General features: G+C 34.7%; 2 protein-coding genes across 6 annotated transcripts in view; one reads left to right on the top strand and one right to left on the bottom strand.

Moving 5' to 3' along the window:
- Positions 1-5,347, bottom strand: part of INTS13 (integrator complex subunit 13) — a 31,996-nt gene extending 26,649 nt beyond the window's left edge. The window contains exons 1-4 of one of the 2 annotated variants that reach the window (XM_051962193.1): positions 4,829-5,347; positions 4,310-4,384; positions 2,847-3,081; positions 74-148 (exon numbers count right to left, since the gene is read on the bottom strand). In XM_051962193.1, the coding sequence (XP_051818153.1) occupies positions 74-148; positions 2,847-3,071 (300 nt within the window). In that variant the 5' untranslated portion in view covers positions 3,072-3,081; positions 4,310-4,384; positions 4,829-5,347. The remainder of the gene's footprint in view (positions 1-73; positions 149-2,846; positions 3,082-4,309; positions 4,385-4,828) is intronic. The other variant, XM_051962192.1, reaches the window with a different exon arrangement.
- A 299-nt stretch (positions 5,348-5,646) lies between these two features.
- The window catches only part of FGFR1OP2 (FGFR1 oncogene partner 2), a 38,563-nt gene continuing 17,793 nt past the window's right edge, over positions 5,647-26,416 (top strand). For 2 of the 4 annotated variants that reach the window (XM_051962196.1, XM_051962197.1), the window contains exons 1-4: positions 5,654-5,860; positions 16,360-16,496; positions 20,044-20,161; positions 24,947-25,089. In XM_051962196.1, the coding sequence (XP_051818156.1) occupies positions 16,362-16,496; positions 20,044-20,161; positions 24,947-25,089 (396 nt within the window). In that variant the 5' untranslated portion in view covers positions 5,654-5,860; positions 16,360-16,361. Of the gene's footprint in view, positions 5,861-6,259; positions 6,356-16,359; positions 16,497-20,043; positions 20,162-24,946; positions 25,090-26,416 lie in introns of those variants that run through there. The other 2 variants (XM_051962194.1, XM_051962195.1) reach the window with 2 other exon arrangements.

Here is a 26,416-nt window from a genome sequence, read left to right as displayed (position 1 = left end):
AAAAAAACGTTAAATTACCTGAATATTGTTTTGTTTTCTTTTCAAGTTATCACATTTCAGAAACTAAACATACCTCCTGCAAATTCTGGTCTTCCTGAGTCCAAGAATTTAAAACATGAGGTCCCGAGTCACTAACAATGAAATTCACCTAAAAGGTTACAAAGTTGTATTTAATAATTACACTCAAATCACAAAATATTTGTTCAAAGACTGATTTGCAAAGTTACCAAACAATTATATGGTAGTTACATAAAGAATTTCCTTCAATCTAAATATAAAGGAAAGATAGATACAAATATAGATATACCTATAGAGGGTGTGTGTGTGTGTGTGTGTGTGTGTGTGCGCGCGCGCGCGTGTGTTTTTTTTACATTTTGGGGCAGCACCCTTGCAATCTGGAAAATCCAGGTTAAAATTTTGGGCCTTCCATTCACACCAGAGAAGAAATCTGAATTTTTTTTCTCCCTTTTATGGGGTTGTACTTTATTGTAAAACAGGGGTTCTCAAACTACGGCCCGCGGACCAGATGCGGCAGCTGAGGACGTTTATCCCCCTCACCCAGGGCTTCTTTATTTAAAGGTCCACAAAACAAAGTTTTTGTTTTTTACTATAGTCCAGCCCTCCAACAGTCTGAGGGACAGTGAACTGGCCCCCTATTTAAAAAGTTTGAGGACCCCTGAAGTAAAATGTGCATTGATATTATGCTATACAGATATTTTATGCATTTCTGAAAACTTTTTCTGTGTTGTCTTCTGGCCTTTACATATTGTCTGTGGCTTTCCCAAAACTTCCAAATAAATTCCCATTTCTCATGTCAACCTGCGATATTTCAAAACCTCAATGAGTAAAGTTGAAATGTGGAAAGCATAACTTTACTTATACACATGTATACACACAGGAAAACGTATGTATACATGCATAATAGTGTAACCAAATAGCTATAGGCTGGCCTTAAAATTAGGAAGATCTATTTTCAAGTCATCCTTCTGAGATATAAGCTGTGTGACCCGCTATCAGTCACTATCCTCCCAGTAGCCTAGTCAGCTCTCTAAAGATAAATTGCTAATCTACAGTAATGAGGTAAATTTTCACATAAATGAAATCACAAATTAAAACAATAAAACAAAAAAAAATAGCTAAAGACATAGATAGATATATGCATATGTATGTACTTACATATATAAATGGAAAGAAAGAAAATGGTTAAGAAACAAGTTAGGAAATATAACTTCATAATTCAAGAACAGTTCAATTTTGCTAGTATCTGTGTTGTTTCCCATTCCCTAAACTGTGCTCTAATTTCTACTCTTTTCTTTTAATAAGTCTAAGGAACTCTTCTTAAACCAACCACTGCTCCCTCTCTTAATGTTTCTCTAGATTGGATTACTTGCCTTTGATATATATGCTATTCCCTGGGCAATTTACAAAATACTCAGACTGATTTCCCTGACTCCAAACAATGTTTTTTATTTCTTTGATACCCTTTCTTGGGGTCTGCCTCATGATGATGGCCAATCGACATTGGTGCAGAAAGTTTTCTCAGTTTGCTATATTGACGAAATCACAAGTTCATTCCCTTCCTCTACTAAAAAAAAAAAAAAATCACAGATAATCTAAAATTCCTTTATATCTTTCTTTAGAATAGTAAAATATATACATTAGATTTTTATGTCAGACTCTATAATCTACAAGTTAGTAAAAGAAATCTGAAACCCAGCCAAATAATTAAAGACATGAAAGGTTCCTTCTTCTCCAATATATACACAAAGCAAATAGAGGGAAAAAAAAATCCACTTTTGTATAATGAAGCTAACATTTTTTAAGATGTAATCCTGAATTATGAAGAAAAGTTCAACAGAAAATAACTATCAATTTTTGTAACAACTTTCAACTAATAGATTATCCTAATTTAAAAAAATATTTTAACTAAAGACCTACTATGATGTCCCTTAATGGTATAAAGATAATCCTAAGGTTTTCACTGTAATGTGTAAGCTCTAGTGTTACTCACAAGCTAGAAAAACTTTGAGCTGAGTCCCAGCAACTATGTCTGTTCATAGATGAATGGCTTAACTAAGCACAAAAAAGCTCAACACCAGAAGGCTATTCATCAGCTGATGAATTTTTTTCCTACCACAGCAAAGTCACCAAAAAATGTTGACTAAATATTTTGTGACTAAAAGAGAACAAATCAGTCTACTTATTATTTCCCCTACAAGCCATGGAATCACTCTTGACCAGACCTTTGCACAGGTTATCCCTTAGCACATGGAGTAGTCTCCCTCCTCAAATCCAATTTAGGTTCTTTCCAAGAGCAACTCAGTTGTTACCTTCTAAGAAGGCCCTTCCTGAATCCTTCAATTGTTAGGGTTCTCCGCCTCTAAAATTACTTTGCTTTTACTCTGTACATGTTTTGTACAGATGTACACAAAACATGTACATCTAGGTGTACAAATAATTTCTCCCCAAAAGAATAAAAACTTAAGACTAAACATGGTTTCATTTTTTTCTCTGAATACTTAGTATCTAATACAGTCCTAGTATAGAGTAGGCACTCAATAAATAAGTATCTAAAATGACAAGATCATAACTAACTGAATTATGAAATAGTAACCCCTTAATATTCTTTAGAATGTAATTTTTCTAATATTGCCAAATTCTTTTGGCTTAATTGTGGAGTTACATGTTAATCTCAAAGATAACTCTCATACTAACTTGAATAGAAGAAATACTATGATCTTTTCGGTCTAAAGCAATATAAATGTAATTAAAATACATATACACAAATATAGTGTACTTCAAATTCATGATTGCTGGCACATTTGAGATATCAAATAAATACTCACCAGTTTTTTGAAAGGAAATATATCATACATAATCCTGCAGTATTCCATGGAGGATTCTACTGAGCAAGTCCACAATGATTTAGATATGGGTGCCAGTGGTATGATTCCTTGGGTCCTATTTTTCACCAACATGTCAAATTCTACATGTTGTCGGCATGATTCTGCCATATAGGGACAATGATCCACAACAAATACCGTTTTGTGAGACTCAGAAAAAATTTTCATTTTTTTAAACCTGCAAGTAAAATTAAACATATTAGATGAAAAGCTTTTAAAAAATATAAACAAATTCTGATTAGCATCTAATTTCTCTTTAAAGAACACTTGGTAAAGGACTTCAGTAATATTCACTTTACAAGTTAGAAATGTAATTTGCCAATATTTCAACTATGATCAAAATATGTCTCAATTTTTGGTATATGCCACATTATACTGAACTTTTATTACAACTGGAAAAATTAATCTTTATATTAGCTTTTTGGCTAAATTTGTCATGGAATTTAACATTTTGGGGCATATTTTAACCACTAAATCATAATGTGCTCAAAATACATTCAATTATTATTAACTCTCCATATTTAACATTCTACAATTTGCAATGGTCTAATAGTCAAAAGATTTGAGATCTATGATTCTATGCAAATCACTTAACCTTCCTGAACCTCAATTTCTCTTCTGTAAAATGAGTTTAATGCTTGTATTACTTTGCATTTCTCTAGCAGTTTTATAAGGATTTACAATTTGCTTTGTATTTTTTTCTACAAGAATTCTGAACGGTAGATAGTTTTGTTGATCTTTTTTATTTTTTAACCTAATCTGTTATTTCATGAGTTTAAGAATCATCAAATGATGAATTCCCTATAGCATTGATAATTAACTCTTGCTCAGTCTTCTAGATTTGCCGGGGGGGAGGGGAGGGAGAGGGGGTGGTGATGGTGAGGAATCAAGATTTTTTTTCTTTCATTTTTGTGAAGCTGGGATCCTCCTCATAGATCTGCCCTAAATCCAGGGAAGACTACTAGATATCCTCAGACTGACAGCAGTCTGTCTGCTGGTCCCTCATGGGCAGAAAGCTGAGATCCAGTGAGGATTCCACATTGCCACTACATGTAGGAGGGAAGAAAGCTACCCCCGCAGCTCAGAGTACAGCCAAATGATTTAGTGGTAGGAAACTTTTATTCTGTGAAATTTGAGAGAGGTAAAGCTTAATAATCTCTATTTTATAGTTGAAGAATCTGAAACTAAGAAAAAGTAAATTACTTTTCTGCGGTCCAGTAAGAATGTGAATTGAAGTCCATAATTTTCAGAGTTTCATGAAATAAGTGTTTTATCAATTTAAAGTACTATGCTGCTATTATCTACCTATAATTTTTATAAAAAACTTAAGGTTAATACTTTCAGATTTTATTCTTGAAAAATCATTCGAATTTTTTTAAAAAATGGAAAAATTAAGCTAGTTTGACCTTTTTTTTTCTTTGCAACTTCTGATGATCAAAGATATGAACAAAAAAGCAGGTAACAAGATGACAATATAAGGTCTGGAAGAGAACAAAATATATTAATCAGCTTCTAAAAAATTAAAAAGTTAACTACCTAATGACTTGCACAGCCAAATTGATATAACAACTTTTAAAAAAGTGATTTGCTAAGAACTACTATAAAAATAGGTTCTCAGTTGTTCTGATTTTCTGATCATGGGTAATTTTTTCAATTAAAAAAAAATCTGTATATTTGAAATTGATTTAACAGACTACCTTAGAAAAGCCTATAGCAAGGAAACTGAAGGGTTCTTCAAAAAAAAAAAAAAATCAACTTGGATTTGTTTTCAGATGCTATTTTCATTTTCTGCTTTCAAATATTTCAGTTTCATATCGAACATATATGCAAGAAGGGTTTTTTACAGAATGAACCCAGGAAAAGCAGAAGGAAAAACCGCGAAGTAGGTGGATAGGATACAAACTTCAGGATAGAGATTCGCTTACTTTTATGCCTGCTCCTGTTGTGGAAACGAGTCAAAGGCTAGAACCAAAGCTCTCCTGGAATAGGCTGCTAAGGGTCAGCAGTCGGCAAAAATGTCTGCTACCACCGAGAGGAGAGCATCGTATGTTCACTCATCTTCTTGCACACAGGTCCCTTTCCAGTTTCATACATACATAGACACACACGCAAAAACACAAACACATTCGCGCGGCGCGCGTGCGCAGCTGGTCTAATTCCCGCCCCTCACGTTCGGCTTTCCCTTAGCTCCGCCCCCCGGCTCCCGTCGAGCTCCCCTCCCCCTCGGTGGTCAGGAAGCCCAGGCCACGAAATACCGAAAGGGGGCGGAGACAGGGAGGGAAAAAAAAGTCTCGGCCTTTAAGGGCTTTCTCCCCGACTGAGACCCCTAGTCACCCCTTGGAGTGGATGGTCTGGGCCGTCGGGGCACCCTCGCTAGCCTTGCAGCACGAACCGCAGCACCGGCTAAAACGCATCCGGCCCCCAGAGCGCAGAAGGCCCCCCCTTCGCCTGTTCTCTCTTGGCCCTGCTTAGGTTCTCCTGACAACGCTCGCGAGACTCACCGAGAGCCCGAGAAGAGCGAGAGGGAGGGAGGGAGGAAGTGGAGAAAAGAAAGAGGAGGGGTGAACCGTTCTGTGCCTCTCGCGGGAGTAGTCCAAGAGTGTCACCGGTCAAATTTCCGCGCTACTATCCAAAAGGGGAAAAGGAAAGGGGTAAAGAAGTCTCGCGAGGCTTCTCTCGCACCTCTCGTCCCTCCCCACCTCCCCTGCTTCTCAGGCTCGGGAGGTTATGTGAGCAGCCCGCCCCCCACTCCGAGATGGGGGGTGGATCCGGCCGCCTCCTCTCGCTGCTGTCTCTGCCCGACTCTGCGGTCACCTGCTGAGGAGACCTAACCCCGAGCTGCGGCTGGGTAGGGAGGAGTGGAGCCGGGCCCTCCGGGGGCAACCGGGGCCTCGCCGGCAAAACCCGCCCACAGCCCGACCCGGAGGTGTAGGCGGCGGCTGCAGCCGAGAAGGAGAGTAAGTACTGGTCCTCGCGGGTGGCTACGGCCCTTCCAGGCTTGGGTTTGGAGGGACACTAATCAGCGCCTCATTCGTCTTCCTGGGCCTTTTCTTTCCTCCTCTCCCCCGGTCCCGGAGCTGCCGCCGTCTCTGAGCCGCTCCTGGGCCCAGGGGAGAGGAGAGGAGAGGCCTGGGGGTCCCCCCTTGGGCTCCTGGGTCCGAGCCCTAACCGTGTCAGAGATCACCACTCCTCCCCAGGTTCTCCCGGTAAGGCAGGTGCGCAGCTGCTGACAGATACTGGAAAAAGAAAAAAAATGTATGTGTAACGAATGTAGAACGGTGTAACCGTCATTATTAAAGTATACATACACTCAACTCAGTCAGGGTATTGGATGCCCGGGTAACCCGAAGAGCGCTTGGATCGTGACTCCGGATTCAGCACAGTGCCTTCTCAAGTAGCCAGCTGACTTTGATACAAGATAAATATTGTCCCTGGTCAACTTCACTTTTCCAGTGAGTTACCTGCACAGTCCCCGATACATAGCAGACACTTCATCAATGGCTTGTTAACTTTAAAATTTTTGGTACAAGATTAATTTTGTCAACTTTTCTCCATGGATCAGTAGCATAATGCCTGGCACACAACATTTAAAGATACCAATGTTTAGGAAACATTTATTTTCTGTACTAAGTGCTGGGAGTACCAGAAGAGGCCAAAGACAGCCTTACAGTCTATAGGGGAAATAGGATGCAAGCAAATATACACAAAACAAGCCATATACGTGATAAGTAGGAAATTATTAAAAGCGGAAAAGCACCGGAATAACAGAGGTTAGAGAAGTCTTCGTGTACAGGTGAGATTTTAATTAGCTCTTAAAGAAAGTCAGGGAGGTCAGTAGTTGAATCAGGAAGAAAAGCTGACAAGATAGGAAGGGGTTTTCAAAGGTATTTGAATTACCCCCCCCCCCAATTTTTTTTGTATTTACTCCTAGAGACAATAGAAAGCTACTGAAGTTTACAGAGTAGGAGGGTGGCATGATCAGATGTGTGTTTTAGGAAATCCCTTTAGTGGCTGAATGGAGCAGGGTTTGGAGTGAGGAGCAGACTCACTCACCTGGCTATTGCTTAATAAATATCTGTTCAATTTAATTTAATTGTAAAGAGGACTAGATTGAGAGTCTGAGGATCTAGGATCAAGTGAAGCATTTAATTGCCCCCTAAATGTCACACTACATGCACTGCTTGGAGTGCTTGAAATATAAAGGCAAAAAATAGCCCCTGCCTTCATGAAGCTGAGAGCCTAATAGGGAAAAAAAAATAGGCAAACAATTATATACAAGCCATACATACTGAGTAAGTTGGAACTAATCTCAGAGGGAAGGCACAAAGACAAAGAGGACTGGCAAAGTCTTTTTCCAAGAGAAGGGAGTTTAATCTTGAAGGAAGCCAGAAAACTGAGATGAGAAAGGAAAGCTTTCCAAGCATGGAAAAGAGTCTGTCTCTGGAGCATCTCAGAGTCCAATATCATTGGATCAAACAGTACCTGGGAGGTCCTGGAGTAAGTTTGACTGGAAAGGTAGGAAAAAAACAGACTATGAAGAGCTTTAAAAGCTTAATTCAAATCTTATTTTGTCCCTCACCATCTTTATGACTGAGTAACTTAATCTCTTCAGATGAGAGGCTAAACTGTGTGGTCTCTTAAGATACTATATAGTAACTATTTAGTCACAACAGCCTTATGAAATAGTACTATCACTATTTTCATTTGACACCACTGAGAAAACAGGATCTGAGCAGTTAAATCATAGTCACACAGCTAATTATCCTAGTTGGAATTTAAACAACTAGGTCTCTTTTGACTGTAGAACCAGTACCTTTTCCATTATACTAACTAAAGAAATCCTAATGATGAGATTTAGGATATTTCACTGTACTGCGTGTGACACTTTCCATTGGTATCTTTAAGAGAAAGGAACAAGATTCACATATAGTTGAAAGAGAGTTAGAATCAAGAGACTTCTTAGAGTTAAATAGAATTTAGGACAAGAAAGAACCTTAGAAATCTTGTAATATAAACCTTTCATTTTATAGAAGAGAAAGTCCCAGAACAATCATAGAATCAATTCACACATTATAGACACAGAATCATATTTGTCTTGATAATCAAATGTTGATGGTAAATTGTTCTGATATTTCTCCTCCTTCAACAAGCATAAAGGGTGAGATTATGTTAGCTTTTTTCTTCTTGGGCCTTTGTGTATAGCAGAGTTTCAGTGATTAAATTCTTTGAATAAACATTAAATGCCTGCCATTTGCAAGTCACTTTGCTAGATTTTGAGGGAGATAAAAAGATTAAATAAGAAGAGCACAGTCTTCACTGTTTTTAGAGAAATTTTTAATAACCATAACTGAATAGTTTTAAAAGAAAATAGTTACTTCTAACTTAATCAATATTCACTAAGTTTTTCTCTAATGGACAGTGGATTAAAGAAAGAAAAAAAAGGACAGGATTTTGATCTGTAAATTCTTCTTAATCAAATAGGAAAACTAAGTAGCTGGCAATTACTATTGAGAGTGGGTGTTATGTTCTCTTTTATCAGAAACAGAATGTACTGAAGCCTCTGCCAAAAATGTCATTGTGCGTGTCATTAGGCTATAAGGTAGATGGGAAACTATATGACTAATGCAAAAACAACTTTCCCTTTAAAAAAATTTGTTATTCATACTCATGACAAGGAGTTCTGGGGATGGATCCCCACAAATTAGTTGTTTAAAATAAAAATAAATTGAGATAGTTATCTTAATACAAACTTTCCTAAGAATTTGTCAATCTTTACCTCTTTGCTCTCCCAATGGTTTGTTATGAAATAGTATTTTATTGCTTAGTTCTAAAGAAGGCAAATGTATTTTATTTTTTAAGAAGCGATATGGAGGTGAAACTACAGGCACCAGACTTGGTATCTGAAAGATTTAGTTCAAGCTCTGGCTTTTGATACATAGTAGTTTCTGGAACTTCTTTTAAGTTACTTCACTTCTCAGTGCCCCAGGCAACTCTTTCAAGATTTTAAGTTTCAGTCTTCTTACTGATATACTTTGGTGTAAAGACTAACATATTGATGAAATAATACATCTTGTCCAATAAAAAACACTGTACATGTAGCACTTTAATGTTTTATGGTTTCACTTTACAGGAAGTGAATATGCAAAGTGGTAATGGTTTCTGTACCTCTCTAAGCTTTTTTTTTTTCTGAAGCATTAAACTATTCAGATAAAGTTCTTACTCAATTCTCTTCCCTAAATAAAAGGTTTTTAAATTTTTATTGTTATGTAGTATGAGGGCCACGTCCATCAGAGTTGATCATCATATAGTATTGTTGTTGAAGTATATAATGATCCCCTGGTCCTGCTCATTTCACTCAGCATCAGTTCATGTAAGTCACTCCAGGCCTTTCTGAAATCATCCTGCTTGATCACAAATTTTGAAGAGAAACTCATGAGACTAACAAAGAGAATGATATTTAAAATAGTTGCCAGCATATTTAAGTGGATTATGTGCCTATTAGACATACAAATGTTAGCTTGAAAAACTTCTGAGCTTTCCTTTTTTAATTGAAATTTTCTTAATCGGTCAACAGCTATTTTAGTATAAAAAACATTCAAAAGATGATATATAAAGTTAAGAATTTTCATTATATAATTTATTTTAGGAAGATATTAAATTTAACACCCCCTTTTTCTGTTCACCTTTCTGCTATACCTCTTGCTTTCTTTGACTGCCCTAAAAATATGGTTCATCAAATGAAATAATGCTCATAAAATTCTTTGTCAACCTTAAGCTGCTGTATACATGTCAGATATTAGTATAGCGTTTTGTTTTTGTTCTTTACTTTAAAAAAAAAATACCCTAATAGGCAAATAATCTAAGGAAAGAACATCTTGACATTTTTACTTGGCCTTTCCTTTCTCCCAGTCAAAACTAGAGTGATCTAATGTAGTGGTGGTTAAGGGACTTAATTAGTAAACCCTTATTTTGAAAATAGCTGAAATTAGATGGAACAAAAAGTAGAGTGCTTTGCCAGAGTCAGGAAGACTCATCTCCCTGAGTTCAAATCTGACTTCGGGCACTTAATATCTATGTTACCCTGGACCAGGGACATCATCCTATTTGCCTCAGTTTCCTCATCTTGTAAAATGAGCTGGTGTAGGAAATGGCAAACCCTTCTGGTTGTCTTTGCTAAGAAAATCCCAAATAGGGTTACAAATAGTCAGATACAACTAAAATTGTACAACTAATCTTGCTCTTGGGATTTGAGTTTTTATGGGGTACTGAAGACCCTATTAAAATTAAATAAGTCATTTTTAGAAGTCTCTAAGTAGTTAAACATTTGATTTGAAATATTTCATTTTTCTAAAATTGCCCATCTCAAGCCAATTTTAGAAATTATAGTATATTGTGATTTCTTTTTTTTTAAATCACTTATATTTCTTATAATCCACAGTTCCTTTCAGTGTTTGCACTTTTTTGGGGGAGGGGGATCAAATACATTTTATTCTTCAGCACTCAACATAATGTTGGTCGAAGAAGTATGTTAATGATGACTTGGTTGTCAACAGTAAATCTTGCTATTCAGAATGCACTCATTGAAGAAATATCTGTTGAAAAATTACTGTGCTCAAAACATACTACTAGGTTCTTTATGGGCTATGAAAGTAAATTAACCATATTCTCTGTCCTTGAGTTTAGAGGCTAGACTGGAAAATAACATAACTGTAATATAGGCAAGATTTAATGAGAGGTAAAAAGAGTATCCACTTCAGAAATAAATTCAGAGATCTTATTGGGGGGGAGGGAGGAAGGCAGACAGCAGTCAGGTTAGAATTTGCAACTAAGTGTCCAAGTAAAGCAATTTTATATCACTTCACATGTCATTTTTTACAATATAGTGGAACTGTGTTTTTTTGTTGCTGATTTTTCATTCATAATATATCTATCCAAAATAATAATAATATATAAATTGCTTTAAAGTTTGCAGGGTGCTCTACATACGGTATGAGTAGCACCTACCACAGCTCGTGTCTTTTCCTTAAAAGGTTTTAAAACATCCTCAAGATTTAATTGCCTCAAAAAACTAAGGACTGGTCAGTGGAGTCACTTCCTATTCACCTGAGTACAAAAAGCTATAGGAATTTCAGCCTCTCTGATGCTTAACTGGTAGACCACTATGAGCATCTCAGAAACAAGAGGATCTGCATTCCTTTGTTGAATATCCCCCCCTGCTATGATGAAATAAATCTCTTTGTTAGTGTTATATGTGCTACATCCAGCCATTCTGGAGAGCAATTTGGAACTATGCTCAAAAAGTTATCAAGCTGTGCATACCCTTTGATCCAGCAGTGTTTCTACTGGGCTTATACCCCAAAGAGATACTAAAGAAAAGAAAGGGACCTGTATGTGCCAAAATGTTTGTGGCAGCCCTGTTTGTAGTGGCTAGAAGCTGGAAAATGAAAGGATGTCCATCAATTGGAGAATGGTTGAGTAAATTGTGGTATATGAACGTTATGGAATATTATCGTTCTGTAAGGAACGACCAGCAGGATGAATACAGAGAGGACTGGCGAGACTTATATGAACTGATGCTGAGTGAAATGAGCAGAACCAGGAGATCATTATATACCTCAACAATGATACTGTTTGAGGATGTATTCTGATGGAAGTGGACCTCTTCGATAAAGAGAGCCTTAATTGATCAAAGATGGACAGAAGCAGCTACACCCAGAGAAAGAACACTGGAAATGAATATAAACTGCTTGCATTTATGTTTTTCCTCCCGGGTTATTTATACCTTCTGAATCCAATTCTCCCTGTGCAACAAGAAAACTGTTTGGTTCTGCACACATATATTGTATCAAGGATATACTGCAACCCATTCAACATGTAAAGGACTCTTGCCATCTCGGGGAAGGGGTGGAGGGAGGGAGGGGTAAAATCGGAACAGAAATGAATGCAAGGGATAATGCTGTAAAAATTACCCTGGCATGCGTTCTATCAATAAAAAGTTATTTAAAAAAAAAGTGTTATATGTGCTAGAAATACTATATTTTTTATACTATTGTATGTTAACTACCAGATGACTTGCTAGAGTCTAGCTCAGCCCAAAACAGTATTCTTTTTTTTTAAATCAAACTTATCAATATTTTGTTATAGGGAACTCCCATCAAGAAAATTCTTCCTTCTAATACAGATCAACAACTGTTATGCAATTTAGAGAGCTTCCTGGAAGTCTGAGATGTTAAGTGATTTATATATCTTGTGCCAGGCATTGTTTGTGTTAGAGACAGGTCTTCCTGACTTTGGAGCTATCCATGAAGACTTCCTGGCTATTTATTAGCTAGTCTTATTATTATATTTCTCTAGTCACTGATTTTTACCAGCATTTACAGTAAAATTTCTATCACTTTATACTGCTTTTCCTTAGATTTACCTACACAGCTAGTTTATAACTTAGACATTTATTGAGTGCTTTAATTCTATGCAAGGCATTATGAGTTCAGCAGATTCCAAAAAAACCAATTTCTGTCTTCAGAGACTTAAGTGGGAATAGGAGCAGAAAGGTAGAGGAAGGTAGTAAGAATATAGCATTCATACAATTAAATAAAAAGTAGACAATTTGAGTGGCAAAAAAAACCCATAAATAATTGGGGGAGGCATATGAAGTAAATACTTCAAGAAGGAATTTTAGATGAGACTAAAGATTCTAAAAGGCAGAGTAAATAGAGTACATTTCCACATTGGTAGATAATCTGTGCAAAGGCAGAAAGAAAAAGCATGGAATGCCAAGTTGAAGAAACAGTCAGAAGACTAAGTTTTTTGGAATGAAGGGAAGTGATATGAAATAGATCTAAAAAAGTTTGCCAAGATGTGTACAAGATTGTCAAAAACTTTAAATGATAGTTTGAGGAGTTTCTAGTTTCTTCTGAAAGGATTTAAACAATGGGTGGATTTGTGCCTTAGGAAGATTATCTTCATAGCTAGGGAAAAGGCATATTAAAAGAAAAAGTAGAAAGGAGAATCAATTAGGAAGCTACAGTAGTTTCCTGTAGTCCAAACAAAGAATTATGAAAGTCTGATTCAGAATAATGGGTACTTCTGCAAGCAGAGAAGAGGATGTTTGGAGAAGATTTTGTGGAGTCAAAATCTACACAATGGCAATCAGTTCAATCTGGATCATGGAAAAGATTGAAGAGCTAGGTGGCTGAGGGAAATTTGAGAGTCAACTGCATTAAGATAATTGGTCCCACTGGGACTGAAAAGTTCTGCAGAGAATGTGTAGAGAGAAGTGTTCTTGTCAGAGCCATGGATACCCATATTTATTGAGCAAGACATAAATGATGATTCAGCAAAGTACATTGAAGGAAATGAATCAGAGACGTATATGAACTAAAACAAAGCAACACAAGAAGAATGTGTCCAAAGGATCAAAGTTGCTAAGAAGAATGAAATCTGAGAAAAAATACCATTGGATTTATTAGTTTGAAGTTATTGGTAACCTTGAACCATGTAAGTATAGCCCTACAAAATGGTAGAAAATAGGCACAGACCAATATCTTAAACCATTGTACCAAGATAATGGTCAAAATGGGTATATGATTAACATATAAAAGGTAATAACATAAGCAAATTAAGAGAGTGTGAAATAGTTTATCTGTCAGATTTATGGATAAAGGAAGAATTTAGAACCAAAGAAGATAATAGAGAGTATCATAAAATATATTATTTTGATTATATATAATAAAATAAAAAAGTTGTTGCACAAACAAAACCAGTGCAACCAATATTATAAGGGAAGCAGAAAATGTGGAGGGGAAGGGTTGCAACAAGAATCCCTGATAAAGGTTTAATTTCTCAGATATATTAGGAACATAAGTCATTTCCTAATTGATAAATCGTCAAAGAATATGAACAGGAAGTTTTCAGACAAAGCCACCTAGACACTCACATTTTTTTAAAAAATGCTGTAAATCACTATGGAGCAAAGAAATGTGCAGTAAAACACCTCTGAGGTACTACCTCATTCCTCAGAGTGACTAATATGACAAAAAAGGAAAAAGCTATTGTTGAAGAGAAAGTAGGAAAACTAGAACATTAATGTATTGCTTGTGTAGTTGTGGATTGATCCAATCTTTCTGGAGAGCAATTTGGAACTATACTCAAAGGTCTATATAACTGTGCCATATCCATTGATCCAGCAATACCATTACAAGGTCTGTATCCTAAAGATGTCCAAAAAAAGGGAAAAGGATCTTGTACAAAAATATTTATAGTAACTCTTTGTGGTGGATAACAATTGAAAATCAAAGGGATGCCCAGTGATGGAGGAATAACTAAACAAACTGTGATATATCATTATAATGGAATATTGTGAAATTGACAGAATGATTTCAGAAAAACCTGGAAAGACTAAAAGGAACTGATGCATAGTGTAGTGAACAATAATAAGAGAACATCTTACACACAGTAGCTGTAATACTATTTGATGAATTGTGAATAATTTAGTTCTTACCAGCAGTACAGTGATCCAAGACAATCTCAAAGGATGAATGATGAAGCATGCTATCCACCTTCAGGGAAAGAACTGATATTGATTGAATATAGAATGGAACACTATTTTTTAACTTTTTTTTTTCTTTTACTCAAATCTTCTTGTACAAATGTCTTATTATGGAAATGTTTTACATAATTCCACATGTATAACCTATATCTGATTGCTTACCATCTCAGGATAAAGAGAAAGGAAGGGATAGAATTGAAAATTCAAAACTTTTAAATAAAAAAAATTTTTTTTAATTGGGGAGAGGATATATATAAAGGGGGGAGAAGGGAGAGAGAGAGGCTCTTTTAGCCATTTTTTCAGGTAGTCCAGTGATTCTTAAATTAGCTTACCTTGGTTTATTTTCAGTCTTTTGATTGTATTTTTTAAATTTATTGTCTTATGGAGTCTTTAGCTTCTGCTTGGTGCATTCTATTTGAAGGGGTTATGTTTGCTTTTGGGTTTTTTAATAGTATTTTATTTTTCAAATGCATACAAAAATAGTTTCCAGCATTCACCTTTGCAGAACCTTGTGTTCCAAATTTTTCTCCCTCCTCCCAAGACAGCAAGCAGTCCAATATACATTAAACACGTACAGTTTTTCTAAACATATCCATATTCATCATGTTGGACAAGAAAAATCAGATCAGAAAAGGAAAAAAATGAGAAAGAAAAAGCAAACAGCAGAAAGGTGAAAATCCACATTCAGTCTCCATAGTTCTTTCTCTCAATGGGGATGATTTTTTCCATCTCAAGTCTATTGGAATTGCCTGAATCACTTTTTTGTTGGGTAGTAGTTAATAGTACTGCCAGTTGGTAGATGTTTTATACCCTTCATGAGGTTAGACCCCTCTGTACCAGATCTGGGACCTCTTACCCTGACCTTCTCCCTGTGCTAGAATGATCAAGTTTAGTTCCTGTTATCATTGCCCACGGATTTATTTGTCTCCCTATTTTGTTGTGGGATGGAAAAACTCCCTGTGATTCTTACCTTAACTATAACTTGGTTTTCATGATCAGATTCAACTTGGTATGTTTTCTAGATCTCTTAGAAAGAATTTTTTGAGGGAGAGCTTAATATAGTTCTTTCTGCTATTCTGTTATCTTGCTTATGCCTCCCCCTAACTTCACTTTAAATGTCTGTCTGGTGAATCTCTGTCAAGACATAACTCCACAACTTCCTTCAGGTTTTGCTCTTGTCCTTTATCATTGAAGAATATTAGGGTAAGGAAGGTATATACAGAGACAGAAGTCATGAAGTAAGGAACAGTTGATGGTGCAGAGGGGTTTTGAGTTAGGAAGAGGAAAGCAGACAAATGATTGCCTTCTCTCCACACTCCTTCAATGAAGGACTGGAAGCAATATTGTAGTTGTGGGAAGAAAAGGCTAGAAGTAATTATTGCATAGAATGTGATATTAAAATCAGAGCAGAATAAAAGAATGACTGTACAGCTGTGAAATATTCATTGGAATAAAATAAGGTACATTCACCTTGGTCCCCACTGGCTGTTTCTCAAGGCTTTTTCCAGCAAATTTCTTTTGTACAGGTGAGTATTGGCAGAGAAGGTAGGTGGTGGAATGAGCTGCAGTTAGGTTTACTGTATGTTGTTTTAGAATGATTCAGTGGACATATTTTGGTCCTAGATAGTATTGCACCTTCATTTTATAATCCATAAGTGATGGGTTTTTTTTGTTTTTATAAAGTAAACCTAAAGATATGGTTAAAAGAGAATAACAAAGATATTATTTATCACATGAGATGCTTTTTTTTCCCTAGTGAATGAATTCTTCTTATGATATTGTTTTAGAGTCTATAACTAAATGTCAATCAAAAAATGAAAATAAGTTTGATGTTAACTTTATGTAAGATAATATAACAACTGTAAAACACAAGCTTGATTTGACTTAATGTTATTCCCAATCCTTTAGAAATGAGCTGCACAATTGAAAAAGCTCTTGCAGATGCTAAAGCACTTGTTGAACGATTAAGAGACCATGACAATGCAGCAGAATCTCTGATTGAACAAACTACAGCTCTCAACAAACGAGTAGAAGCAATGAAACAGGTTTGTACATCTTTTTATATTACTTCATTATAAAAGAAGTAATGCCATTATAAAAGGCATTTTAGATTTGTTTTGAGCTGCTTAGTTAGTAACCTATTTGCATCTGTAATTCTCTAGATGTAGAAGTGGCAAACTACAGCTATAGGGTCATATCCAGGACCTGTGAGCAAAGAATCATTTTTATTTAGAAATGTAAAAGTCTTTCTTAGCAATCCTAGATCTTAAAAGTAGTTTGACATTGTAAATTAAGATCTCAATTTTAAACATTGGCATATATAACTCGTAGCATTTAATTAATATTTATATTCAATTTTAATATATTTGGGTACAAAGTCTCACTTTTTTTCTTATAGTTCAGTTTCATACACTTTTTTTCTGCCAAATGAAGTTTATAGCGTCATATAATTAAAGCTGGTAAGTGACTTTCAAAGCTACCTAGTTCAAATCCTTCATTTTATAGAAGAGGAAACTGAAATGTAGGGAAGTTCAGTGACTTCCCTTCTGTGAGTTTACATAGGCAGTCAGTTTCAGACGCCATATGTGAACTAGAATCCTCAGCTTTCAGAGGTCTTTTTATCAGATCTTCTATGTTGCCTCCTATTATAACCTTATATGCTTTTATAATTTGACAAGATAATATATTTTTGTTCCTGCTGACATTCCTTTATGAAAGTATGAGAAATTGATACTGCTTATGATGAAGAGTGATTAGATCATTCTTTTTAATAATAGTTTTGCATAACAGTGCATTTTTGTAGTCAATAAAAATGCAGTTAGAAGAGGTACTATTATAATTTTTCATTGTTGGCAGGCCTCTCTAGGATATGGATTCTTTAGAAATCTGGGCTCTAAAGTAGGATGCACTTAAAATGTTACAAATATACATGCACATTTTCTCATATTTTATATAGGATGTTTGCAACTAGTAATGTGCCAGAGGGATAGTATTTCCAGTGCTAGAAATTATTTTAATACATACTTCAGTGTTCTAATATGTTTCCTAATAGTTATTCTTTTGTCCTGGGAAAAGTTCTTCACCTTTTCACTGTTCCCATACAAATAAGAAACAGTCTTCTTACAAAAGGTTCATTTAAAAATTATAAAGAGTATATTTTCCCATGGCAAAATAGTAGATTCCCAGGCCAATCCATAAAAATAAATCTATACTACCTATAATCACTATTCTATATTACTATATAGAATCTAAACAATATGTATAAATGGGAACAAGCCTTTGGAGTTCCAACTCAAATATGAAAGACGCATCATCCCCATGTTAATTTTAATTAAGTTCAATTCATAGAATTCTAAAGTTTTGGAACTTTTTCCTTTTTTAAAATTTTATTTTTATTTTCAGTTCTAGTTTTTCTTCCTTTCTCTGTCCCTCCCCACCCATAGAGAAGGCATGAAATTGTTGTTATTGCCATATCTGATTTTTCATGATTCCCTTTTGAGATTTTCTTGGCAAAGATACTGGATAATTTGCCATTTCTTTTTCCAGATCATTTTACAGATGAAGGAAATAGGGTATAGTGAATTGCCCAGGGTTACACAATTATTAAGTATGTGAGGCTAGATGTGAACACAGATTTTCCTGACTTCAGGCCCATCTAGCTGACCCTGGAACATCCATTAGGCATTTGAAATCATTCAAAACATATTTCCACACATTAGCCATGTTCTGAGTGGGGGTGAAGGTAGAATTAAAACAAGAATTTTAAGCGAGAAAAAAAATATGTTTCAGTTTGCACTCTTGAGTCCATTTTGTGTTTGTAAGTAGATAGTATTTTTCATCATGAGTCCTCTGGATTTGTCATGGATCATTGCATTGATCAGAGCTACAGTCCTGGCTGTTTCTGTGCACATTTTTCTCCTGGTTGTACTCAACATTCTCCACTATTTCATGTAAGTCTTCCCAGGTTTTTCTGAAAAAAAAAAAATTTTTTTAATACAACATAGTAATATTCTATCACATCCACATACCATAATTTGTTAGACCCACTCACCAGTTAGTTGATGCACATCCCCTCAGTTTCCAATGTTTCTTTTCTACAACAAAGAGTAACTTTAGTGTTTTTGCACTTACAGGTCCTTTTTTTCTTTGATTTCCTTGTACTGTAGACATAATAAGCAGTATTGCTGGTTCAAAAAATATGCACGGTTTATAGCTTTTCAGCTATAGTTCCAAATTGTACTCCAGAAGGGTAGGACCAGTTTACAACTCTACCAACTGTGTAATAGTGTACCTTTTTTCCCCCATCTCTCTTTCAGCAATTGTCATTTTCCTTTTTTTATCTTCTTAACATCTGATAGATGTAACGTAGTATCTTGGAGTTCTTCTGATTTTCATTTCTTTGACTATTAGTGATTTAGAGCGTTTTCATATAATTTGATAGCTTTGATTTCTTTTTTTTAAACCAACCTGTTTATATCCTTTTACTGCCATTTTGGGAATTGCTCTTATTTATTATAAATTTGATTCAATTCTCTGGTTATAGAATTTTAAAAGGAGGAAATCCTCATTTTATAAAATCTCAGCATTGACATTTTCAGATTTTAATATCATGTAAGATCAAATATATATTTTTGCAAATATATAATTTTGCAGCTCGGCTCCACTAACAGCAAATTTCCAAATAGAGTTCCAGGAGCAGTCCTTAAAGAATTGAGCTCATTAATGGCTTGGAAATTTTTTCCTTTGTCCCCAGTAATCAAATGAAATCACATCACCCCAATAATAGACTGATGTCATTGTCCAAAAAAGTGCTGCAAAATAACGTAAGTGATGAATTGTAATTCTCAATATACTTTGAAGATAGGTCAAAAGCTTTCCTTTGAAGGCTTTGGAAAATTTTCAGGAATGCCACTCTGATTTCTTAATGTAAGTCAAAAATAAAAATACAGTTTACTCTTCAGAAATTTAGTAGAGAAGATGTAGAATAGAGAAATTTACTAGAGAATACATATCAAGAATACATAAAGATGGTCATGTAGTATAATAGCTTCTAACAAACTGGAATTAGTACAACAGACTAACATTTACAGTTTGTTGCTGTAATTTTGTGAAATGGTTAATACATTTCTCTACCTACTCCACTTAGCAATAATAATTGTATAAAAAAAGAACCAAGAGAATTTTGTCTCATTAGCATGAATTATAGAAACATTCCACAGAGGATTTGTCCTATAGTGGATACAAGGCTAGCATTTAACTTCTAAAAAACCTAGGTTCTATCTAGTCTTGCCTTAAACATATGCTAATCTTATAACCATGGGCAAGGAAATTAATCTCTCAGTGCACAAGACAGCTTTTTATATTTTTAGAGAGAAGGAAAATTTCACCAGGAGTTCCTAAATGCCAGTAAAATCATAGCTCATGACCTCCTCATTTACTGTTCTCACTCTCCCCAAAAAGGCCATTCAAAGAGTAAGATGCTTATTGATTTGTAAGAAATAGTAATGGACAGAAAAAAATTAGGTTCTAACTTTTTTTTAATAAAATATTTCTTTTGTGAAATTATTTTTCTTCTTCAACTTTTACAATTAGTATCAAGAAGAAATTCAAGAACTTAATGAAGTTGCAAGACACCGGCCACGATCTACATTAGTTATGGGAATTCAGCAAGAAAACAGACAAATCAGAGAATTGCAGCAAGAAAATAAAGGTAAGTTAAAGTACTTATAATTATGATAAATTCAGAGTGAATCATCCATAGTTCTCTCTCTGGATGGGGATGGCTGTTTCCATCTCAAGTCTATTAGAATTAGCTCAAATCACCTCATTGTTGAAAAGAGGCACATCCATCAGAGTTGATCATCCTATAATTTTCTTATTCCTGTGTACAATATTCTTTTGGTTCTACTTCAATCAGTATCAATTCATGTGAGTCTTTCCGGGTTTTTCTGAAATCAGCCTGCTCATCATTTCTTATAAAACAATAATATTCCATTACATTCATATACCATAACTTAGTCAACCATTTCCCAATTGAGGGGCATCCATTCAATTTCTGCTTCCTTACCACTACAAAAAGGACCACTGGATTTTGTGTCTTGAGTATCTTTCACCACAACAGTTTTTTTATGATGGGATTCCTTTGGGATTTTCTTTTTAGTTTGCTTATTCTTCCAGTCTATTTCCTGACTGAATTTTAACATTAGAAATGGGTTCTGCATGCTTCTAGAAAAAATATCTAGACTGGTCCTGCTGCTGTTTCTTTGAATGTGAGTATTGTATTATTCCATGATCTTAGTAATAGTTTAAGCTGGTAACTCAAGTAAAGACTGGAGTATTTTCTCAATTTAAATTAAGTCAGTAAATTTTGGTAGTGATTGAATATGAGGAAATATTGATACAACTAATTGAACTTGCTTTGTAATTATTTACTTAAAAAAATAATTTCAGTACTTTAAATGTCATAACATTTTTGTCACTCTTAAAGTTTATATCAGAATTTTTTGTCCACTTCTTACCATTCATTTCCCTTTTATGGTTATATAGTAGAATATTTTTTTCTGGTTCTGCTTTATTTGTTTTGCATTATTTTATAGTGTCATAGAATTTTAGAGTTAGAATGGAATTCAGTGGCCATGTAGTTCAATCCATGCCTGAATAAGTCTCATCTACTGCATACTTTCTCTCCTCTTACTCATTTTTTTCTTTCTTTCTCCTTGAGAAGGCAAGAATTAAAATACCCTTCTGTATAAATGAAGCCATACAAAATATATTTTTACATTATTCATGTTATAAAAGAAAAAAAAAGATGAAGAGAAAAAAGTGTGCTTCTATCTATGCTCTTTGAGTCCATCATTTCTCTATCTGGAGTTTATAGCATTTTTTTTTTCATTAAGAATTGTTTGAAATTGTAGTGGATCATGGATTATTTTTACAATCTTGCTATTTCTGTATAATTTTTTCTTCTAATTCTGGTCAGTTCACTTTGCATCAACTCATAAAGGTCTCTCAGGCTTTTTTGAAATCATCCCCTTCATCATTTTTTATAACACAAAAGTGGTCCATCACATTCATATACCATAATTTGTTCAATCATTGTTATTCACTTTTCAATCCCTTCCATTTTAGCTTCTGACTTCTATCATTTAGCTGAAACTGTTCTCTCCAAAGTATTATAATTATATATATATATATTATAATAATATAATTATTATGTATATATATAATAAACATAATTTCAGCTTGTAATTGACAAATCTGATGGCCTTTCCTCAGTCCTTATCCTCTTTGACCTCTCTTTAGGATTTGAGACTCTTCACATCTCTTAGGTAGTCTTTTCTCTTTGTATTTTTATGAAACAGTCATTTGTGGTTCTCTTCCAACTTGTTTGGCAACTCCTCATTCTATTTTGCTGGGTTATCATCCTTATGTGAGGGTATTACAAGATATATTCTCTTCTCTCTCTACACTCTCTTGGTGTCCTCATCAGTTCCCATGAGTTCGGTTAGCCTCTCTGTGCAGATAATTCCCAAATTTACTATCCAGTCCTGGTTCTCTTGAGCTCCATTTCCACATCTTGAATTGAATGTATTGCAGGCATTTCAAACTCAATATATCTATCCCAAATAGAGTTCATTATTTTTCTCTCCAAGACCATCTCCTTCCAAATTTCTTTTATTTCTATTAAGGGAACCACTATTCTTCAAGGCACTCAAGTTCACATCCTCAGAGCCATCCTTTACTCCTCATTCTCCTTTAACACATATCTATTGATTCATTTTCCCTCACAATATTACTTGTATCCTCTCACATAGCCATTACTCTAATTTAGGCTTTCATCAGATCTTCCCTAGTCTATTAAAAATTGGTCTCTTTGCCTCAAGTTTCTCCCCCTCTCCAACATATCTTCCACAATCATGCCAAAGAGATTTTGCTGAAGCACATTTCTGATTGTATCACTCTTGTACTCTAACATAGCTTCAATCGGTAGTGATTGGAGGGGGATTTAGAGTGTGGTGTCATATGCAAAAGAGACTGCAGGTAGAAGAGTCCAAAATGGTATACTCAGTGATAAGCACAGAAGATACAAATAGCACAAGCTTAATAGTCCCTAATCTCAAACACACACTTTAACTATAGTTAGAGCAGTGGTTCTCAAAATTTTGTTTTCATTATCTTTATCCTATTAAAAATTATTGAGAATCTCTCCAAAGAGGTTTTCTTTATCTGGATTATATTATAGACATTTACCATATTGGAAATAAAAACTATTTTTGAATTTATAGACCCTCTAAAAGGGTTTCAGAGATCCCCAGGATTCTCTAAAGTCTCCAGGGGTCCTTAAACTACGGCCGTGAGCCAGATGTGGCAGCTGAAGACGTTTAACCCCCTCACCCAGGGCTATGAAGTTTCTTTATTTAAAGGCCCACAAAACAAAGTTTTTGCTTTTACTATAGTCCAGCCCTCCAACAGTCTAAGGGATAGTGAACTGGCCCCCTATTTTAAAAGTTTAAGGATCCCTGCTCCATATTTTGAGAACCACTGAGTTAGAGTAAGTATTATCTAAGATATTTCAGCTCCAGGGCAGATTGAAAAGCCTGGCAATACTAAGGATCAGCTGCTGACTAGAGGAGAGTGCTAAGAGTTGGCAGGGCAGATGGTAAATCCTGGAAGACTTTATGAAGAGATAGCAGGGTGAATGGTAAGATATGGTGGTGGAATAGAGAAAGGCACAAGCTTCCAAGCTGTTTGAGCTAGAAACAGTTCAATGGGGTCTGGGCATCCCAAGCAGGAAAAGTAGGAAAGGAAGGGAAGTGATCTTCAATATCAGGTTATCCTGGAAGGATTCTAGCCTCATAGAAATGGCAAGGAGCTAAGACAAAAAGAGAAAGACCTAAGAGAATATAGTACTGCTACCAGGTAAATGACAGAATTGCCCAAAAAAGGGAGTTGAAGCCTAAGTAATTGAAAGAGAACAAATAAATGTTATTTTTCCTTAAAAACAGAGAAGCAGAGGACTTAACAGGGCAGAATAATGTATACACTGTTAGATTCAATTACTGTTTTGGATGTTTTTGCTTAATCCTAGATAAGATTCAATCTAAGAAAAAATTTGAAGTTACTGGGATATTAAAAAAAAAAAAAAGATACCAGTGAAATTTGCATTTTTGTCATAACCATGGAATTTGCCAGCAAGTTCATTAATGATCTTGGAGAATATTTTTTTAATAAAGTAGTGGGGACACATACAAAATTGTAAGGGTTTGAGAATCATATTTTTTTCCCTCCTAATTCTACTTACACCTGCAGGTTTATCTTCAAAACATATTAGGCTTCATGCCCATTCCATTTTCTGCACATTAGTAGAGGCAACAAAGAATTAAACCTTTCTGATAACCGTTTTCTTCTCTGTCTTTTCTTCACAGCCTATTATTAGTAGTCAGCATCACTGGCAGACCTTTATCTTCCTCTCCCAAAAAATAGTACAAATAATGCTGGGCTTTTTGATTTGGATTTAGTAAGTTTCTACTGTATGCAAGGTACTGTGCTAGGTCCTGAGAGAGATAACAAAGATATGATTTCCTGCTTTCAATGTAGTATACATTCTAGTAGGGAGAAGATGATGCACATGAACAAACTGACATAATATATGGTAAGTACAAAAAAGTTACAAATAAAGTGTCCTATATGGTCCAAAGAAGGAAAAGACCTCATAGAGGAAGATATACAGATGGTATTTGAGCTATGCTTTAAAAGATAAAAAGAGTATTGTATCTGGGAACCATGCATTCTAGGTATAGAAATATAACTTTTTCTAAAGGCATGGAAATAAGACAGGTACAAGGTTAATTTTATAGAATCAGAAGAATCTGAATTTAAAGAAATCATTAGAAGTAATTGATCTAATTCTTACTTAATTCATGCTTTTAATGGATTGCTTCCATATGTTAATATTTTGAAATGTTTCTCTTCCTTTTAGACTCATCTTTATTGCCTTCCCTTTTATGTATCCTTCATATAAACACACATACCTTTAGTGAGAAATATGGACTTGCATAGGTTATACAGCAAGAGAAGTGTTTGTGACCAAGGCATGTGTCAAGAGGGGCAGATCTTATTTCTGAAGTTGTAGTGTTGTTGGTGTCTTCTTGTGATGATGTTAAACTGCTCTTTGCTGATAGTCAAATTTCTGCTACCCATCTTTAAAATTCCTTAATACCATCCATTAAAGATATTGTGCTAGGTAAGCTTCTTTCCTGTAGGGAAAGGATACTTCTCAGTCAGCCAGTTATTTCAGCCATCTTCACTTTCTTTATATAGAGTAAAATAATCAATTGATGAGTAAATTTTTTTTAATTTGTATTTTCCTCAAATTTTAATAAAAGACATCTTGATTTTTAGAAAATGATTTGGGATGGGTTTTTCTGGCTACCAAAAGAATTACTTTGCCTTTTTGTTCCAAAATTTGAATAAAATATATTTTGATTTTTGATAGAATTACGCACATCTCTTGAAGAACACCAGTCTGCTTTAGAACTCATAATGAGCAAGTACCGAGAGCAGATGTTTAGGTTGCTAATGGCCAGCAAAAAAGATGACCCAGGTATTATTATGAAGTTAAAGGAGCAACATTCCAAGGTAATTTTTTTCTTTTTGTTCATATTGGAAAAAAAAAAAAACACCACTCATAACAGCAGCCTCATTTAATCATACTGTCTTTTCAACTGTGATTTTTTCCATTTCTGTTTTTATTTGCAGATTTGCAAAGTGTATCTCTCTCATGTTGGATTTTTTTGTCTTAAATTCTAATGTTTGCTTTTATCCTTTCTGTGACATTTTAAAATAGAGTCTTGTTAGGGAAATACAGATAAGTTTTTATTCAAAATTTTATTTTTCTAAGATGTGAGTATTGAAAGAATATTTTGATCTTCTGACGGTATATTTCAAAATGATTTTCAGAAAATGAAAATACTGAAAATTCTAGGGGAAAAAAAGAAAACCACAAACAGCAGAATGATGACTTACTTAGGTGCATTTTATACACTTGAGACAATCTATTACTTACCTTCATCTTGAGAGGACTTATTACATATTCTAGAGAAACTTAATTTAGCATTTGAAAATTCAGGACAAAAATAAAAGGGCTTTTGGTCCAGAATTCCTTTAACAATAGCCTTCATCTAGATCACCAAAAAGAAAATAGGTTTGTCAATTTATCTCATCTTCTGTGAGGCAAAAAAGCAGCAAAGGTAGAAATCATTATGTGCTTTTAGCCATTCACCTCTTTAAACATCCATGGTTCTGTTGTCTAAGAAAAAGTTGTGAAAGTAGAATGCCTAACATTAACCTACATTCTTAGGAGACTATCTCAAAGAATAATCATAATTAATATTATTTTCTCAGTTAAACAAATGAATAGCAAGATAAGCAAAAGGGAAGATCTAGAATTGAACAAACTATTAAAAATTTAGAGGTAAAAGAGTGTTTTCTGAATGCAACCACTAAAGAATATACATATTTCTTGGCACCATGTGACACTTGTATAAAAATAGATCACATAATGCAAATCAATATATGTTTAGTAATATTAATATTAAATGTTCATTGTGGACCATATAAAATAAAAATAGTAATGAATTTATCAAGCACAAACAAATATAGTCTATAGAGATTAAGAAAAATTTTTAAAGAGATGGCTAAAAAACTGAATATATAATTTTAAAGGTTAGAAAACTAACAAATAAACAACCTTAAAATAAACACATAAAAGAAAATCTTGAAAATTTGAAACCCCAGAGATATGGAATTCATAAAAACCAATTTAAAAACCATAGCTATTCAATCAAAATGTAACTATTGGGGGAAAATAAACAAAATAGATAAACCCTTCATAAGATTTAAAAAAAGAAGAAGAAAGGTAAATCAGATTAACAAAAATTAACAAACAAAATTATAACACAAAAGA

This window comes from Antechinus flavipes, chromosome 5 (assembly GCF_016432865.1).
Source record: "Antechinus flavipes isolate AdamAnt ecotype Samford, QLD, Australia chromosome 5, AdamAnt_v2, whole genome shotgun sequence".
NCBI lineage: Eukaryota > Metazoa > Chordata > Mammalia > Dasyuromorphia > Dasyuridae > Antechinus > Antechinus flavipes.
This window is presented reverse-complemented; position numbering and strand designations above follow the sequence as displayed.